At 40.1% G+C, this 19,718-nt stretch overlaps 2 protein-coding genes across 3 annotated transcripts in view; one reads left to right on the forward strand and one right to left on the reverse strand.

Annotated features, from left to right (window-relative positions):
* The window catches only part of DYNC2H1 (dynein cytoplasmic 2 heavy chain 1), a 159,298-nt gene extending 156,764 nt beyond the window's left edge, over positions 1 to 2,534 (reverse strand). Inside the window, exon 1 of one of the 2 annotated variants that reach the window (XM_027902215.1) lies at positions 2,234 to 2,431. In XM_027902215.1, the coding sequence (XP_027758016.1) occupies positions 2,234 to 2,431 (198 nt within the window). Of the gene's footprint in view, positions 1 to 2,233 lie in introns of both variants that reach the window. The other variant, XM_027902216.1, reaches the window with a different exon arrangement.
* A 1,249-nt stretch (positions 2,535 to 3,783) lies between these two features.
* On the forward strand, positions 3,784 to 19,446 carry DCUN1D5 (defective in cullin neddylation 1 domain containing 5). The gene is made up of 8 exons (XM_027902220.1): positions 3,784 to 3,919; positions 6,539 to 6,621; positions 9,170 to 9,240; positions 9,648 to 9,739; positions 14,811 to 14,919; positions 15,013 to 15,117; positions 15,982 to 16,084; positions 16,818 to 19,446. The coding sequence occupies exons 1-8, from the start codon at positions 3,840 to 3,842 to the stop codon at positions 16,871 to 16,873; spliced, it is 699 nt and encodes a 232-aa protein (XP_027758021.1). The 5' UTR covers positions 3,784 to 3,839; the 3' UTR covers positions 16,874 to 19,446.
* Positions 19,447 to 19,718: the final 272 nt, after the last annotated feature.

A 19,718-nucleotide genomic window follows, 5' to 3' on the forward strand; every position in this document is an offset into this window, starting at 1 on the left:
TCAGTGACTGCATATTACAACATTATAACTCCACCTGGTAACATTCTGCTAGTGTCTGATTTGCACAGAAAATGAAAAATTTTATTATACTCATTTCTGAACCCATAGGAACCTGACTTCCAACATCAAACATATAAAGCCTCTTTTAGCATATAATGTCTGTAAATATCATATTTTCTGACTCCATTTTGAAAATTCCACTTCCCACTTTCTGTAGACAAAACAGAAACTCTGTCTTTTGCCTAGAGAAAAATATACATATTTTTTAATTGTATTTTTATGCAACATACCTTTGGGAATATTTTTTTAAATATTCTAACTATTCTGTATTGTTCTCCTGAGTTTGTAGATATGAAACTCTATTGCAATTCATAGATTTCTCAAGGATAGAGAAAGGCATGCTCCTTCATCAGTCATCAGTCATGACTCATGTTCTCTTCACAGCCCAATTTATGGTTAAAGTTCCAAAACTTGCCATAATCAACTACTGAAACTATTTGTGGCTGAGGAGAATTCATAAAAGAGGAAAATATTAGTAAACATTTGATAAATCAATAGCAAGAAGATATACAAGCTGAAATCCCAATTTCTGCACAATTATAAACATCTGTGCAGTTTTTCTGTTAAAAGAAACAGAGGGATAGGAAGAACAGCTTTCAGTTTTACTGAACAGTATTAGTTTTGGCTTTCTTATCAGCTCTTTAGCCCAACACCTACAGACATCTTCACTGAGATAACAGGTATACAGTGTAGCATCGATATGTATCTGATCTCCCACAGCTGCTGAAAGCTGCTTTGTGTTTTAGACAGTGGCTCAGCAGCAAGCTCCCAAAACTGGTATACATAAATGTTCACTCTTGCCTGAATACAGAATGAGCTAGTCTTAACCAAAGAGGCACGTAAGTTACTGGTCCACAATTCCCACGTTAAGGACACATTACGCTCATCTTCTGTGCAGAAGAGATCTGTCACTGACATAAGGGACACCACGTCCCTCCTCTCACAGCAGAACGACAGGACACATGCCAAGACCCACACTTTGCCAGTACACTCTGTGCAGCAGGCACTACACCATGGCCTGATTATATAGTGACATTGAGTGCACATCACACCCCATGGTATCACTTGTATGAGTCACTTGCTGAACACAAACACGCAAAGCAGGACATTTCACACAATGAACCTAAGATTTGCGCACAGATGGACACATCAGTTTGAAAAATGCATGCTTTAGACAAACATCTACCTTGGGACTTCTCAAATATCAGTCAACGTGCCCATATATTGAGTCACATTCCCTGCAGAGACATTGGCCACGCAATCCTTGCGTGCACCCATGACCAGAAAGAAATTATACATCAGACTCCACCTGGCATTTGCAGTAAGGTAACATGCCATCCTCCAGGCTGCATTACATTCACACAGCGACAACACACTAAAACTGCATTAGCATGGGCACAATCGACTAACAAACATATCACCAGCTGACCATACGGTTGGTCTTCACAGACTCTTGGGCCAGAGTTCTGGTTTTAGCTGGGATAGAGTTAATTTTCTTCTTAGTACCTTAGTACAGTGCTGCATTTTGGGTTTAGAATAATGTTAATAACATACTGATATGTTGGTTGTTGCTGTGCAACGACTATCCGAAGTCAAGGAATTTTTAGTCCCTCGTGCAATGCCAGTGAGGAGGTGCACAGGAAGATGGGAGGAAGCATGGCCAGGACAGCTGAACCGCACTGGGAGGAAGCATGGCCAGGACAGCTGAACTGCACTGACCAGAGGGATATTCCATACCACAGAGTGTCATGCTTAGTATATAGACTGGGGGGGATTGGCCGGGAGGCACCCATCACTGCTGGGGGAACAGGCTGGACATTGCTAAGTGGGTGGTCAACAAATATATTTTTGTATCACTTATTCCACTTGGGCTCTCTCGCTCCTTTTCATTACAATTATTAACACTATTACTAGTGTTATATTAGCAGTTGGTTATTATTGTATTGTTGTTATTATATTTTACTTCGTTGCTCTTATCTCAACTCCCAAAAGAGGTTTAACCTTTTCTTTCCGATTCTCCTCCCCACCGCGGGGTGGGGGACAGTAGGGAGATGTCTCCCAAATCTTATACCAGTCTTTACGGCCACTAAGCCTGGGCTGACTGCGGGCATCCCCACTCGCAAGCCGGATGCGGCGAACACGCGGGACCGGGCGGTGCCGAAAACTTCAATACCTTGTTGGAGGCGCTGAGCTGCCCGCCCGAGTGCTGTACCACGAGCAGGAATTCATTGCCGTCGTCGAGGAAGCTGCTCAGCTCCGGACGGGAGTGGAGCCCCGCCGCCAGGGCAGCACAGCCCGCCGGATCCAGCCCGAAGTAGTTCGCAGCCGTGGCTGAGATAAAGCGCTTCCTCGCGTCTCCCTCCCCGGCCATGCTTGCCGGACGCACCCCGTCAGGCAGGATCAAGGCGGGGCCGGATCCAGAACCCCACGGGAGCACATGGAGGGGCTAGCCAGAGAAGACCCGGCGGAGCACAGCAGCAGAGGCCCGAAGCGTACCGGCGTCCCCGAGAGCCGTCGCTATGGTGACCGAAGATGGCGGCCCCGGCGTGCAGGCGGGGTCGGGCCGGGTGGCGCCCGGCAAGGGCCGCTGCCCACGGAAGGGAGGGAGGAAGGGAGGGAGAGAGGGAGGGAGAAAGGGAGGGAGAGAGGGAGGGAGAGAAGGAAGGAGAGGAGGGAGGGAGGGAGGTGGCGGTGACGCGCTCAGCGGTCACAGTGGGAGGGGAGGGGCGGAAGCGTGGAAGGCACCGCGCTCCTCCCGCCGCGGCAGGAGTAGTTCGCAGGTGTTGCCGGGCTTTCCCCTCAGTTCACCCAAACATCTCTCCTGCCATCAGCTGCATCAAAGTGTCACGGCCGCCGCAGTACCTGGGGTGTTTCTCCCCGCCCTCCACCCCTTCCCTCTCCGTTAGGGATCCATGCCGCAGCGTGCGAGTTTTCAGACCCCACCGGGAGCCCAGGCTCGTGTGCCCGTGGTTTCCTGGGTCAGCGCGGGCGTAGCGACCCGCGCACTGATCCGCGCTCCCAGCAGCTTCTCCGAGGGGTTACCCAGGCAAGAGAGGCTCTCCCCTTCCCCAGCAGCTGTCCTTGGGTTCGGCCGCCCTCCGCACCTCTCGGCAGGCGGCTGCCGCAGCCCCACGCCCGTCCCCAGCGCTGCCCACCCGGCGTCCCCACGGGACACGACCGGCAGCCCCGGCCCGCGGGCGGGCTGGGACCTCGCGGCGCCCCCGCGGGCACCGGTGCCTAACGCAGGGTCCGCGCTGCCCCGTTTGTGTGACCGCGAACGATCGACTGAAACTGACAGGCACCTCCGGCCCGGCCCGGCCCCGCCTCCCCGGGCACACCCTCCGGAGCCGCCTCCGCGGCAGGCGGGAACGGCACGCGCCAGCCCCGCCCCCGGGGGCGGTTCCTAACGCGGCCCCGCCCCGCAGCGCTGCCACTTCCTGCCCGGTGCCGTCTGTGTCCGGGTCGCTCTCGCCGTTCGCTCCGCAGCCGATACTGCCCTCTCGCCCATCTCACTCCCCTCTCTCGCACCCCGCACTCGTCCCCGGCCCGACACCCGCTTCTCGCACCGGGGCGGCTGAGGCGTCTGCCCGCGGCGAGCGGAGGGTGGCGGCGCCCGGCGGGGCTAGGCAGGAGCAGCAGCGGGAGCAAGGGAGGGACGGGGGCTCCTCTCGTCTCCTCACCGCCGGTTTCAGGAGGCGGCGGCGGCTGGGGGAGTTGAGCCCGGGGGGGCCTCGGCTGCGAGCCCCGGCAGCGGGGCGGCCCCGCCCCGAGGCAGGACGATGCCGGTGAAGAAGAAGAGGAAGTCCTCGGGGGCGGCGGCGGCGGACGACACCGGCCTCAAGAAGTGTAAACTCGGCAGGTACCGTCTCGCGAGGTGGCGGCCGGTGCCGGCGGCCTCGGGGCTGGGCCGGGCCGGGCCGGGCCGCTCCCCCGCAGAGCCCGGGCTGCGACACCGCCGGGGCCTCCCGGTCCGGCGGGCGCGGTGAGGCGAGTGCGGCCCGCGGGCTCTGCGCAGGGCCTGGGCCGTGCCGCCGGGCACGTCCCGCTGCGGGCCCTGCAGGTGCGGGGCGCGGCGTGCGGCCTGGGCACGACCCGGAGCGGCCCCCGCTCTCCGCTGGCTTGGCCTTTGGCTGTACCTGGAGGGCCAGTGCTGGCATTTGGCCCCATATCAATTATATTTCCTTGCGGTAGGCGGCTCTCCTCACTTTACGGTCGCCACTCGCTTTACGGTTGCTAGTGCTCAGAGTGTCTGCATTAAGTCTTTTTTTTTTTTGTATGTGTGTGAGTGTGTGTTTTTTGGGGGTTGTTTGTTTTTTGTGGGGTTTTTCTGCAGTGAATTGGGAGGAGAGGTCAGCACTCTTGAAAAGAAGGAAAAATTTCTCTCATAAATACAGAAGTCTGAAGTATCCTGTCCATTAACTATTTTTAAAAGACTAGTTAATGCCATGATACCCGAAAGATACTGTAAAATTATAAGCCATTAGTGTGGTGTAGCAGGAGCTTACAGTGTAGCTTCTCTAAAGTAACTGTTTGCCTGCTTCGTCTGTTAGACCTAGTTAAGTGAGTCAGTAAACCAGTAGTTAGGAATAACGTCCTGAGGCCCTAAGGATACAGAGGGTTTATGAAATCCACGCTGCAGGAGTGACTACTGCAAGAAACTGTGGCATATGGGCTTTCCCACAGGTTGACTGAGGTTGATCTTAGAAGTACCCAGGCTCTTATTTTGGTATGACTGTTCATTTTGGATAACTATTGCAGAGCTCGTTTTCTGTGGTCATTAGTGACCTTTTAGTTTTAGTCAGTTTATTCATAGCCGGTTAATAACTATTCTTGTGCTAACATTCTGTTCTATGCAACACTCCTTCCCCATGATTCTGCCTCAGAGTGCATTTGGAGGGAGTGCTTCTGGTTTTCGCATACTTTATTTTGTTCAATTACAAGCTAAAAACAAGTTAAATTGTGCTGCTTTGTAATACTGACTTTCAGTTTCCTTGCTCATCATAGCTCTTCCCTGCATGTGTTCAGTTTCAGTTCATCTTTCTTGAACACTGTTGACCAAAATTTTATGGTCTTAATATCTTTTACTTAAAGAAAAAAATCTTTCAGTAGCTTCTTAAAAAAAAAAAAATCTACAGGAAGCTAGTAGTTGTTGGGCAAAAACTATGATGTAAATGAGAGTTCATGCTAGCTGATCGCAAAATGTTAGATACACAAACATTTTTAGCGTTACATTCTTATACAGCAATTTATTGATTTTTTTCTCTAGCAAAAGCAGTGATTACAAATAGATCTGTGTTAATCTGGATAAAGCCAATAAACAATAGCATATGTGTGACTGTCTCTTTCTGGTGACCTGTGTTCCCAGTGGCAGTGTGATGGATGTTTGTAGGACACATTTAATTCTAGCTTTCAGCACAGAAAGCCTCATCTTGGAGAGCGCATCTTTGTTTTTCAGTGAAGCTTAAAGCAGTACATGGGATTTCAAGTTGTTCATCCCTCAGAACTGAACTCTTCTTTTCCTTCTTCATGTTTTAATTTTGAAATTGCAATGTGGGAGCTGTATGATTTTAAATTGTCTCATATGATTAACTCTCACCTCATTGTTAGAAATAATCTGAGCTGGTTCTAGAAGTCTTTAGTGTTTGAAAAGAGCATGCTGAAAGGTGCTGAAACTCCTTACTGACTGAAGATGCTTTTGTGTGGTCAGTGTTTTTAGTGGAGTAAATCAGTTATTCTGTGCATGCTTTTAATGAGTGATGAATTATGAAAATTCACTTCCTAGGCAAACTGGGTTGTGTGTTACATAATGAAGGTAATGTAGTGGGGAAGCTGAGTGTGCTGAGCCGCTTCAGTCTTAACACAGATTGCACACTACTGCTCTGGTATATGTACGAAACATCTATAGAATTTACAGATACTTAGCTACATGTTTAGTGTAAACAAATCAACCAAGTTTTCGTCCAAAATTTCGATACTTTAACTATAAATAGTCTGACTTTTAAATATATCAAACTCTGCAGCTCCTGTTGACCTTAATGGGATCTGTGCATATTCAGCACTCTTGAAGATCATGCTACTTATTAGACACCTAACCTTAAATTCCTGTATGTATAAATATAAGCAGATAATAAGGCATTTTAATTACTGAGGAGTGATATTTTGGCCATCTGTGTGGGGGGAGTTTTATTGAATATCTACGAGATAACAGTACTCTTGCATTTCAGAAAAAGTAATAGTTGCAATAAATTGGGTTATGAGGTGGTTGTATTTCAAGGTAGTTTTGTGTTCCAGGTTTTAAAATAGAATGACAGACAGTTGCCCTCTATCAAATTCAGCTTCATTGTTTATTTATATTGACTTTGTGAAACAATTAAATAGTTTGAATTAATAAAAAACACTTGGGAATCTAATTTTACATTTTTTCCCATGTCTCATTAAAATAATGCTGTTCATGTTGTGTTTCTATATGCTACTGCAGATCACAGGCGTCTGGTAAAGTAATAAGTGGAGAGGAACATTTTTCAAGCAAAAAGTGCCTGGCTTGGTTTTATGAATATGCAGGTAATATGCAATGGATTCATATTAAAAATTATAATTTTTGTTTTAAACAAAGCAATATATTAAATACTATTTGGATTTTGCTTTTTTTGTGCTGATATATACATAAAAATATGTCCATATTTGCTTCCTTATAACATGCACTTGAATCAGTATAGCTTTTATTAGTACCTTCTCATTACTTGTTCTCTTTCACTACTTTACTTTACTCTGTGCTTTATAGCTTCAAAATGAAATACCTGATGTTGGGCACTACAGTGTTGAATGAGGATACGCTGAGTGATTCTGCTTCTTTCTTTTGAAATTGTCAAGTAAAAGTTCGGACACTGAGAGATAGCTTAGGTAGAAGCTTATTTATCTAACTAGATCTTTTTTATGATCATATTGCAAGGCTAGTGCTATAGCTCATGATATAAGTCTCTTGGGTTTCTATTTCACAAAACAAAATAATAGATACTTAATACTGTTTTTCCTATTTGAGAATCCTAACATTTTTTATGTTCTTATTAACAAAGGTTTCATTCCAAAAGTATTGGAAGTAGCCTCTTTCAAATAACTCAAAATTGTCATCAAAGTAATAGTTGCTTTCAGTGAATATGCAGTGTATTTTGCAGAATTGATTACACTATTGTTGCTATTTATTTACCAAATATATGGTTACAAAATCAGAATTTGTAAGTTGTTACTAATTTTTTGTCTAGTCATTACTTGAAGTCCATCATAACTGGTTAGTAATTGAAACTTGTTAAGGGCCAGTTCTCAATATGAAACAAGCTGCTGATTTATGTACCAGCAGTTAGTTTGACTATATTTATCAGGACTGATATTTTATTTACAGTCTTTCCACAGCAATGAACTACTCTTGTTTCTAGTAATCTGCTTTTTAATTTAGGTTTGAGGCATGCACTTCTGGAGCAAAGAGTCTTTCCTGAGGAAAATAAGAATTCTCAGTTAATTTTCTTCTGATAAATGTGGTTGTGCTTAACTTTTAATGTCTATAAATTTTGTCTTTGTTGTTGAGTCAAGAATTGAGTGTGGGAGGTTATACTCCATTAGATAACCAGTAATGAAAATATGCCACATTGGAGATTAAATGTTTCCATTGAAAGATAAAACTACACACATGTACACATGTGTTTATATATTATATATATATATATATAAAATATATAATATATATATAAAAAATGAGTTGCGCATATGATATCTGGACCAAAACCATTGGTTTATACTTGTCATTACCAGTGGACTCTTGTATGTGTTTCTCTTCATAACTTAAACTTGTATTTCTTTTTAACACATTCTACGTAACAGTGGTTTGCCTTGCTTACCTAGGCAAAACGTTCTTTGCAATAATTTTCAAGAGGTAGAAGTTCATGATCTTAAATGTCAGGTGCATTTTATTTTCCTGAAAAGTAGCCATTCTCACTGGTTTTTAATGATAATGTTCTTATCTCACAGTGGGTAGTTATTCAAAGTGCATTATCCAAACTCTTAAAAGAATTCTGCTTACACTGATAGCAGCAGATACAGATGAAGTGGAGAAAATTATTGTCAAGGGCTCTGTCTACATATAAGTAGTAAAACTTGCCAAAAAAATCATAAAATGGCATGTTGTTTTGGAAGATTAACCTTTTTCCTTTTACATGGGTTCATATTTGCTAAAACAATGTTCACATAATGATCTAAGACACATCAAAATTCTGTGTCAACAGGCCTTCTAATAATATTTGGCTGCCCTGTAGGACTCATTTTTTGGAACAGGGTTAGTGGAAAACTGAAACCAGAGAGAGATTTAGAGAAACAAAGCGCTGTAGAGTGTCTCTCTATGCACTTTTTAAATGTGCTATTTTGCTGCATTTTGGAGGCTTTTTTTTGTGTTAAAATGGAGAAGTGACAACATAACACTAACTGTTAGTTAGGTCTGAATCAAGTTATTTCATTGCAATTGTAAACCTCTTTCTGCCTTGTATGTGACTAACACACTTAACATTTCTCTGATTTGTTATTACTTTCCTCATGTTACTCAGCATCATAAAACTAACCTTATATTATTTGCAGATTCACCCTCTTCTGTGTTAGTGCAAACCCATAATGTCAGCACCATTGAAAGAGTGGTATCTGTAATAGTAGCTCAGACGGAATTAAATTGTTTATTGTTCATAGAATAATTCTTCAAAGAATATTATTCATAGAGTAACTTCAGCACAGAGTAGCAGTAACCAAGTTATCTTAAAAATAATTGACTGCCACAGTTACTGGAGTTGAGCTACATAAATAGGAAGCTTAATGTCTTATGAAAACTCACAAGTCTACAGTGGCTTGTCTGCTATCGTAGGGAGGTTGCACAACACAAACGTTGTGGTGTAATATGTAACATACACATCTCCACACTGCAGTGGTAGAATAGCTCTAGCATAAAAGCTACTTAATAATGTAATTCAGTGTTTTTAAAACTGCCTGTGTGCAGTATACCCTAGTTATTGTGCACAGCCCTTGTGACAAGTGAATGTTACTTAGATCTCAGTCTGGTGTGGTTTTGGCTTTGAAGGTCCTGATGAAGTTGTGGGTCCCGAAGGAATGGAAAAGTTCTGTGAAGACATCGGTGTTGAGCCTGAAAATGTAAGTTTCTTGCACAGTGCTAGTAGCACTTTAAAAGACAATAGTGGGTGAGGTTAAGTTCTGTGTAAAACACTTAACTCCACTAAGTGAAGAGTTCATATTCCTGCTTTTAGCAGCTGTTCTAAGATATCTCAGCTGAATACATCAGTTACACTTGACTGGTGTGTGAGGTTTTTGGGGGTTAAATTATAGTAATATTTCATTTTCATAAATTGAAATTAAGGGGAAAATTGCATGTAGCTGAGTTCTTTAAAAGTAACAAATATAAAGAGCAAGCATGTGCAACAATTCCTAGAATGTTTGAATGCTTAAGAGTTTTATTCTTGAACATCAGTAAATCAGCCTTTTCTTATATACTGACTCCTTTTTCTCCCCTCCTTTTTTTTTTTTTTTCCTGGCTTCCCTAGATTATTATGTTAGTTTTAGCCTGGAAACTAGAGGCTGAAAGCATGGGATTTTTTACCAAGGAAGAATGGTTAAAAGGAATGACCTCATTACAGTAAGAGTGTTTTTACATATATAATAGAATGTTCTAATTTTATGATTGTACCAGTAGCTTAATTATTCTTGCTCCCAGTTTCTTGTACGTTGGCAATAAGACACAGAAATGCTTGCTTTTAGGTCTGGTCAACAACTGCAAAGTGAATCTGATGAGTTCACTTGAATAATTAAGTTATTGTCTAAACCTAATAAGTCAGATTTTGGTGGCTTATTTTTCTTACAGAAATATGTTAAAATATCATTCTAGGTAGCAGACAGCACTAAGTAGATTTGGAAATGCACATAAGTGTAGTTCAGCATTGATATTCTGGACAGGTTTTACTGATTTCTGAGCTTTGTAGATGAGGACAGCCAAAACTATTGGTAAGAGTTTTGGCTATTAGTGTTATTTATTAGATGCATGTCAGAAGCCATGGTTAATGCTTAGGTTAAATAATGCCTTTTCAATTTATAAATTAATTATTAAATATATATATATATAAATTGTAAATATAATATATTTGTTAACTAGAATTTTTGCTGAATTAATTTTCTGCCTAAAGAGATTCTTTCTTACGTTAAAGTAATCAGCTTTTTGTGAGGCTTAGTTCAGTTGTTGCTTCTTGTTTGTTCTTCATGGAACTACTTATGGTACCTACCTGTTTTAAGAGTGGCTTATTATGACACTATATTCAGTATTAAAAATATCAGGGAAGTACTATTGCAGCTACAGCACAGTGGGAAAGAGAGGGTGATTTGACCATTGTCCTGTCAGTTGTGAATTAGTTTGGGAAATTGTATCAGGCAAATATTCCATAGTTTTGAGTAACCAGAGGGTAAATTACTTGGACCTGTCTCTTAGCTCTCATTTGATTCAGGATCAGGCTTTTGGTAGGTGCCTTGATGGTTTTATGACTATCAGCAGAAATTAGTAAGAGCTGGAATGAGTGAATTACCTGAAATCTGGGACAACACAGATTAAATTATAGGTGCAGAGTTTTTTAGATGTAGTGAATGGGTATTGGTCACTTCTCTGAAGCACTTAGTTTTTATGCCCAAAGTGAAGCTTTCAGGAGTTAACTAGTCTCTTAGAATTCAAACACAAAGATGTATGAAATCAGGAACCTCTTCAGAGCCAATGTTATAGATTTTGTTTCTAATAATCCTCTGTGGCTGGATATGTTCTGGTTCATTTAAGAACAGAGTTGGTCATGCTGTAGTCTAAATTTGTTGGAAAGGAAGGATCATATTATGGGACTCTGTCTGGAATGGGGGAATCTAGTTTGTCTGGAAAGGCTTGACAGAAGTTTTGAAGAAAAAGGATTTTATACTCCAAGCAATAAAGTATTACTAAAGTATTACTACAGTCTTGCACAACATTTTTTTTTTAACTTTTTGCATGAAGAAACAAGATTTAAATGCATTAAAGCCCAGAGTGTATTCTAGTCAGTTATATTACAGAATCCTTATTTCAAATTATGTTAAATGTCACATAAGGTAATTGCATGAATAGGGTTAGGTGGAATTCAGCTCCACAGTAAGACACCTAAATGTGTAGTGTATATGTAAGAGCTGGATTTCTTAAACTCTTACTGCAATCTTTGGAGATCTAGTTAGTGTAATGAAGCCTAGGGAGATATTCGGTTTGCCCAGAGACCTAGTGACTGGTCACCTGAATTGCTCTTTCAGGCTGCTTGGCTATTCCTCTGTGAATGGCAACACCTAAAGCTTAAGGCACCTAAATCTGACATAAAGTTAGATGGCAGCATTTGGATGGCTGAATCCTAAAGTTACATTCTTTTTGTGTGTGGTTTCGTAACACACTGGTGAAGTTTGTTCTTTAGAGGCAAGAAAAATAAATATATGACAAGGTAGACCCTGTCAAAATTAAGGTGGACTGAGCACTAAACACAAGCTTATGAGACTTAAGCAACTTATGAGACTTAAGACGTGCTAGACTTGAGACTGTTCTCTGAGTAAGCTGTGAGGTTTCTAGTATATCATGGATGTAGGGTGAATTCTGCTCCTTATTATATATATATGTGTGTGTGTGCATATGCATATATAAGTACATATATATGGGCAAGCTGGGTGCCTGAAACTCTTACCATAGTCAGCACAGAGAAACAAGTACCTCTGCTGGCTAGTATGTTTTGGCTACTTTAAACACCTCCTCAGGATGAAATATGTATACTACCATTAAATGCTTTTGTTTTAACTTTTGCATACATCTTACTGATTACTCACTAAAAGACAAGCTTATGTGAATAACTATGAAATATAAAACATTGCGATATCTGAGTAGGAGTTATTGAATCATCACTGTCCATTTTAGCTATGCCTCACATGATCTCTTTACCTCAACAAAAATTAAAATACATCTGCTTTGTGATGCTAATTTAAGTTTTGTTATAGATGTGCCATAGGGACGTGACGAGAATGTAGTAAGCTAATGTCTAATTTTGTTCACCTTGTGGTAGCATTATTTAATGCTATTTTTCAGTTAAGACAGAGTGAGAAATCACGTGTTTTTCTAGTCTCTACAGAAGTTTAGTGTTTATTTACTTGTGCTAACTTGATTGTTAGATTATTCAAAGTATGGGTGACCTCAGTCGTCTTGTTTATGGTGCAGCTGGGCAAGCAACTGTGACTTAGTAAAAGAGGAGTTTGACAACTCCTTACCTTCTTTCAGGAAGAAGAAAGTTGGTGGGCAGGTACAGAAGTGTCCTTAAATGGCTTTACAGAGACATGTCCCTGTGTGACAGGATCCAGAGGGGGGTGGTGCCTGTCTCAGCGTGATCTGTTTGAGTGTTTGTTTTTAAATGTTGATAATAAATAGCTCAGGAGGCTTGAGGCTTAATAATTGCACATTTTCATACCAACTTTTTCAAAATAATCACTTCTGCATTAGAATACACATAACCAATAGTACAAGAGACAATAACTGGCATTAAAATACACATAACCAATAGTACAAGAGACAATAACTGGCATTTTACTTTGCACTTAAATTTGTGATAATTTGAACAACTTTAACGAATAATTTTGTAAGAAATTTTAAACATTTTGAAATTTGTTTACGTATGGTATGGTAAATCTCAGTAAATTATATTTAGCAAAATGTGCTGTAAACCCACATTAAGTAATATAATGACCAGTCTTCACGAACGAAGAACCGGGGAAGGTCTTTCCACCTTCCAGCCTGCGCATTGGATTTTTTAGGTGAGACACAGTGTGTGCGGAACTGAGCCCACCCTTTAATCCTGAGGTTCATCTGCCGGGGCCAAGCGAGCTTGGACGGTGGCAGCAAGGTCCTCAGGACGTAGATGGATTGCCTTACAGGGCTAACGAGCTCCATCTGCCCGGGGAGGGGCCCCGACCGGGAATTGAACCCAGGTCTCTGCGGTGACAGTGCAGTGCCTTTACCCTCTAGACCACCAGGGGCTCCCTACCCACCTTAAGTAGCTTATACATGTCACTAGTACACTAACAACATGAGCATTTACATAGATGTTAAATAAATAGATTTTCCTCAAATGTACAGGACATTCTACTGGAAATATGAAGTTTTGAACATAGAAAGAAGAGATATGAATGTAAGATGAGATTCCTTTCTGGCATAGCATAATGCTATTTAAGGGTTAAACAGGAGTTTAAGGGTTAGACCAATTAAATTGCTGAAGACAAAAAAAAATTAATTTCATCTTTAGTTAAATTTACCGAAGATTTTTTAACTAGAGTTCTTTTCAACTTGATGTATGGCTTATTGCAGAATATATTAGTTCTGTCACCTGAATATGTAGCTTAATTAGCTAAAAGTTTTATTTATTTAGCACTGATCTTGGCTAAGACTCAGTGCTGCTTTAGGTAGATGTGGCTAGAGACAAGAAATAGCAAAAGGCTGCACCCGTTAGAATTGCTACATTTCTCTTGTTGAAGTCTGAGAGGGACAGACTGACAGACAGACACCTGTGGCATGCACAGGCTGGCAGACTTGGGGAAAAGGAAGTATCAGCTGTGGGCAAAGTACAGCAGCCAAGTACAGCATCTCAGCAACTTGCTTCGGTACCCCAGAAGGGGCCTATGTGACAAGTCCATGTGGAGCTGTTAGAGATGCAAATGTATTCTCTGAGAGGAGGGCTGCCAAAAGGGGGACACATGACCAAAGGAAGTATTTATGTACATCTGCATTTCTGAAAGTATTGCTTCTGTCACAAAGGATACAAGGCAAGGTAGATTATTTAATTAAATTTTTTAAACTTGGTAACTATTTTATAAGAATATAATGTGATATAACAACTGTTCTTTTGAGTGAGTCTTTTCTGCAGGATTAGCAAGGGTAAATTACATTCTTCTTTGCTGTTGTGGTAAATCTACTGTATTTTCTATTTGGAAACAAAATTCCTTGCTAAGTAAAATGCATGGAGATGTTTACTGCCAAAGGGTTATTTTTACCAAATGATTATCCTGTCAACTAGCAGACCTGGACACTCTCCTGCACACTTTGATTTTTCAGTTGAATAGCTACAGACTAATTCAGGTGGTAGGTTTATCAGAGCTTGCATTTATTGCTCATAAAACATGAGCAGGCTGGTATGTTTTGCAGAGTGCCAGCTCAATCCTGCCGTTTGTAAACACACACTTCAAAACTACATGTTTAGGGTTTGTTTTTCCCAAAGAGATCTGGCAGAAAGCTAGATTTTACCACTTAATGCACACTGAATACTCTTTTTCTCCAAACTTTCATAGTGATTGAAAGATAAGGTACTGCTGGGTATGAGTGTACATTGCAGAGTATGGCATAAAAAGACTACTATTTGAGAAGAAAAGCAGATATATTATGTTGCTGATATATTTAAAACAAAAAGACTTGCTCATAGAAGCTAGAATTCATCATTTCAATCAACTGCAAATGCTAAGTCTGTTCAATATTCTTTAAGTCACTTTTATAGTATTTTTCCTGTATATCTGATGGTTGCGTTTTTGTAACTTATTTTTTGTTTGCTGGCCTTTTTTTTCATTGCCTAAATGTTGTGTTTTGAACTTCTAATGTTACTTGTTGGGTTTTGTGTTTTGGTTTTTTATTTTAGGTGTGACTGCACAGAAAAATTACAGAGTAAATTTGATTTCTTGCGGTCACAGTTGAATGACATTTCATCCTTTAAGAATATCTACAGATATGCCTTTGATTTTGCAAGGGTAAGACTACTGGAACATTAGAAAAGTTCTTTCTTTATTTATTCAGCATGCTTATAGTTGAGTGGTCTCTGTGCTTTCTTTATTCAACCTTAGGAAAAAGACCAGCGAAGTCTTGATATTGATACTGCGAAGTCCATGTTAGCTCTTCTGCTCGGAAGAACTTGGCCACTGTTTTCAGTATTTTATCAATACCTGGAGGTACAAATTTCCTTGACTTTCTGAATGATGGCATAGTAATTGGACTGTTCTGTGAAAAGATTTCAGGGTTTGTGTTTTACTGAAGAATATATCTATATTGCTCCCCTTCCTTTGCTTGAAGTGCTTATGAAACAGTAATGTTCTTATATGCATCATAGACTCTTTTCTTTTTCCCTGTGCCCCACCCCCTTTTTCTTATCAAAGGCATCCTAATTATATTGTAAAGATAAATTTAAAACTAAATAGTCTCCATTAGTTTCTTCAGCTGCATCTCTGCTGAATTTCAAGTTTGCTTTGTGCAGATACAGTATGTAGATACCTTGATCTCTGGCTGTCTCTGGAAGATTTTGGTCAGTCTAGCTGTAAGTGAATGAGTAATGTGTATGTGTGTAGGTTGTGAAACATGCTAGGCTTGAGACTATTCCCTGGCTTCAAATTAGTACCAATGTTACAAAGTAGATGTCCTTATGATTGTAATGTATTGTACCCTGGAGAAAAGAAGTTGTGGTGGTTAGTTTTTTTTTTTTTGAATAGTTCCTTCTGGAGGTAGATTTGAGCTAGATATGCCCCGCTTCAGGGCATGACAAAAATGTACCAGTTTTTTGAAGCTTAGAGTGGTAACTTCCTTATTTCACAGTATATCAATTTTTCTCTGATCTTTCAAGAAATCATTGAATGTAGTTTCATAACTAAGAAATATGTACATGTGTAGTATTTTTAAAAATGGAAAACCAAGTAAATAGTAGCCATTGTTCCACATTAAATTGTTTGTTAGGAATTGATGGAAGATAAAATGAGATAAATGAGATGAAACTGTACCAAATGCCATTTGACATTTTAATGTTCCGAAATAATTTTCCCTAGCAATCGAAGTATAGAGTTATGAACAAGGATCAGTGGTACAATGTACTAGAGTTCAGCAGAACTGTCCATGCAGATCTTAGCAACTATGATGAAGATGGTGCATGTAAGTATTATTAATGTTTGGCTTTTTCAACTATCAGCACAATATTTTAAAATTGCATAAAACACATTTCTGTAGCAGAAACAATACTTTAAGGTATAAAGTAATTATTCTGCAGCAATGCATAGAAAACCAGTCTTGATAACCATCCACCTTCAAACTGCAGATATTAGTTTTAGTGGTATGATGGTGTACTTGAGCCAGCTTGTATTCAATGAGGATCTAGTAAAGGTTCTTGCTGCATGGAACTATAGACTTGAAAGCACAACTATGAATAGCAAACTCCCATTTTGTACTAATGTATAATAAACTCCAGCTTAACGATTATGTTGCCTACCTACTGGTACTTGAGACTGAACACAGCTGGTAGTCAGTGATGCTATGACTGAATTCCATTAATCCCATTTTGGTTCATATTCTAATTATTTACAATTTTGAAAGCGTTAGGAAGAAGGATTTAGTTGTGCTGATTTACAATATAACCTTATTTTTTATGCTTTCTGTTCAATTCAGTGCACTTGTCAGATATCAGGAATGCTTTCTTCCATAATTCTGTGTAGTGTTTTTTGTGTACTCTTTGCCACCCTTGGATTGGAATAATTGTAGTAGCCTACAAGTATTTGACCATACGATTGATATTAATGTTTCCTAAACCAGTAGTTTTAACCTTCATACTTTAAGAGGAGATATTTGAAAGACATGGGCAAATATAACTCCAAGTTTCATCCATTTACAGGGCCTGTGCTTCTGGATGAATTTGTTGAATGGCAAAAAGTTCGTCAAGCGTCATAGCAAGAATTCAAAAGAAAATGCAAAGGTTTTTTTTGGTGCCCGCCTGTACACAAAGTAATGAGAAAAAGGATTGCATTTTCATTCGTAAAAAAGACTTTACAGTAATTTTTTTCCTTTTTTAAGGAAACTTTCTTGTTACATGTGATATGGGCATTGAACCACACCTCTTCTGAGACTGAAAGTTGGAGTTCTTGTTTTGAGTCTTATGTTTATAGCATTTATTTCAGAACAATAAAGATTCAGATTTGTGACAAAGGCCTAAAAGTGAAGAATGTCCCTTGAATGTGAGCGTGGTGTCTATTTTTGAAACCAAATCTATAAGAATATCTTTCTCAGAAGTGCCCTTTCTGTGAATTTTTGAAGACCTTAAAAATGCTTAATTGGCACTGTTGCTTGCGGATGGTATGATTGTCTTGTGTGGCAAATGTTAGAAAGAATGACTAATTTATGAAGTCCTGACTGGGAGTGTGCTATTTTCTGTATCAAGTATTGGTCATGGGTTGTGCCACAGTTTTCAGCTCCTTGAGGAGATAAAGGCCTTAAACTCCTATTATTGTTTTTTTATTTCTTTGTTCATTCCCCACCCAGTGGCATGGCATTTAATGGTAGGCCCTTTTTAACGCAGAAAGATACAGAGCATATGGCCCTGTGTGCAGAATGGCTGAAAACTAGTTGCCTGTACTTCAGATGCTGAACACAGGTACTCTTTGGTACAGTAAGACAGCTTCAGACTTTTACTACTATATAGGTTTTGGATTGCTTTGTATAAAAGTGCAATTTATATTTTAAAAGGGAAAGCTGGAAATACTTGGTTTCAAGCTTTGCTTCTTATGTGTTTTAGACTGGAAGCACTCACAACATGACTTTTTTTCTCTCCCTGGATGGTTTTTATAATGTAAGTCAAGAAGAGACTATTTAATCACCTACCTGTGATCATGTAACAGGCTGTATGTAACAGGCTATTAATTTTCACCCTGTTACTCTGTGTTTTGAGTCCAGTAACTACTGTGATTGCCCTTTTTAGGCATTCAGTATTCATTTCAACCTTTAAATACAGTATAAGTTTGTCACTCTACCTTCCTGCCCAGGAGGCCTAATGCCACCCTTGAGAAGGAAAGGGATTTTAGTGAATAAATGTGAAAAACCAAAACAAAATGAGCAAATGAAGCATTTGTAACTTCTACTTGATTATATAAATGTATAACGTAGACTGTGATAATGCCATGAGACTCAGTCAGTGATCAAGGCCTCAGTGTGCCAAATATTTCAACAGCTTGAAATAAGAATAGCCAATGTAAACTAAGCATGACTTGAAGATCTTTGCCTCAGGGAAATGACTTCTGTTTTGCACATCCTTTAGCCAGACTAACAAGCATGAGTTTTCCTGTCCTTAAGGAAAGCTTTATTCCCAAGATGGAGTTTTTTTTGTTTGTTTTTGGTATTTTTTACAAGGAGAACAGAAAAAAAAGTGTGAGGAGAAATGATAAGCAGGGGTACAAAGTAGTAGTGTATGCCTGTGCTGTTGTTCTGCTACTGAGGACCACACTTGCATCTTACTCTCCAGATCTGCTTGCTGTGGGCTGCAGGCAGCAGTGCAGTGGTCAGAGGCTGTCCTGCAAGTCATGCTGAATCTTAGAACCTTGGTTTCACCCAAGTGGAAAAAAGCATTGGGGGAAAAACAAACAACAGTTGAGATACTTGGAAGATCTCTGCTTGTACAGTGGCTAGTGTCTATGTGCACCCAAACAGATGCACTACAGCTGTTTTACATATTTTTCCACTTATTTCATAGGAAGTATTTAATTTTAGAGCTCACATATGCTGTGGCATTTTTCAGTATGTTACAAGTTGCCCATTTGCACTGCTGATAATTCTGATTTCACTCATAACAGAGTGCCTTTCATTTGCAAATTGCCCTACCCCACAGAAAGTTTGTGCCAGAGTGAGATTAACTTCAAGGGTCCCAAGGCCTACTGGTACAATAAAGTCCTAAGATGCACAGATAAACATGCACCAATTAAGTGATGTCAAGGGAAGTACTGCTGTATACTAAACCACTTCAGGGACTCTGCTTCTGAAATTACTTTCTCAGATTCACTAGAACAACTCTCCTTGTGTACTGTGTTTAGTCCCCACTGGGATGTTCTCTTTCCAAAAGTTTTGAAATACTGGTTAGAAGAGAATATTTTATAGTGAGATTAAAAAAAATCATTGTTTTTAGGTAACTGCAAACAGTTGTGAATTCAATTGAAACCAATTGGTCCTAGAGGATGGTATTAGACTAGAAAAGTAGGAGTGATGCATCTACCAATCCAAGGGGATCAAGTGCTTACTGTTAAGGTGTAATACACTATGTGATGTATCATTTGTATCACTGTTAAGGTTTTATCAGTATTCCTATAATAAATCCATCTTTCAGGGATTTATAACTTGGTTGTCTGTGTGATTGAAAATCATCAGTTACTGTAAAACTTTGACTGGGAATGAATGTATTTAAACTAGTTAAAATCAATATAGTTTTTCAAATTTGAATAAAATAGAATTTTGTTATGTTTTTGTGCTCAAAACTACAATCAGACTTACTGTTTCAATATGAATTAATAGCTTGTACAGTTTCATTATGAGCAGATCACTTTTATTACCTTATAGCTTACTGGCATAAATGCCAATAACAGTCAATTTGTTTTGATTTTTTTTCAATTTTGTGCATGTTCACAAGTCAAAACTGAGGTCTGCTAAACGCTTTCTTTAGTCTTGGAAGTTTTTGTTTTGTTCAGGTGCATTTCAGTCTATTGAATTAAAAGAAAAAAGTTACACCTTATCTTCCAGTATTTTAAGATGAGAG

The sequence above is a fragment of the Empidonax traillii genome, unplaced genomic scaffold (genome assembly GCF_003031625.1).
Source record: "Empidonax traillii isolate 1590-97213 ecotype Southwest subspecies unplaced genomic scaffold, ASM303162v1 scaffold853:size531304, whole genome shotgun sequence".
NCBI classification, from domain to species: domain Eukaryota; kingdom Metazoa; phylum Chordata; class Aves; order Passeriformes; family Tyrannidae; genus Empidonax; species Empidonax traillii.

Coding starts and splice junctions, on each gene's coding strand:
- DCUN1D5 (XM_027902220.1), top strand. CDS start 3,840: ATGCCGGTGAAGAAGAAGAGGAAGTCCTCGGGGGCGGCGGCGGCGGAC. Junction 3,920..6,538: donor AAGAAGTGTAAACTCGGCAG/GTACCGTCTCGC, acceptor ATGCTACTGCAG/ATCACAGGCGTCTGGTAAAG. Junction 15,118..15,981: donor TATTTTATCAATACCTGGAG/GTACAAATTTCC, acceptor AATTTTCCCTAG/CAATCGAAGTATAGAGTTAT.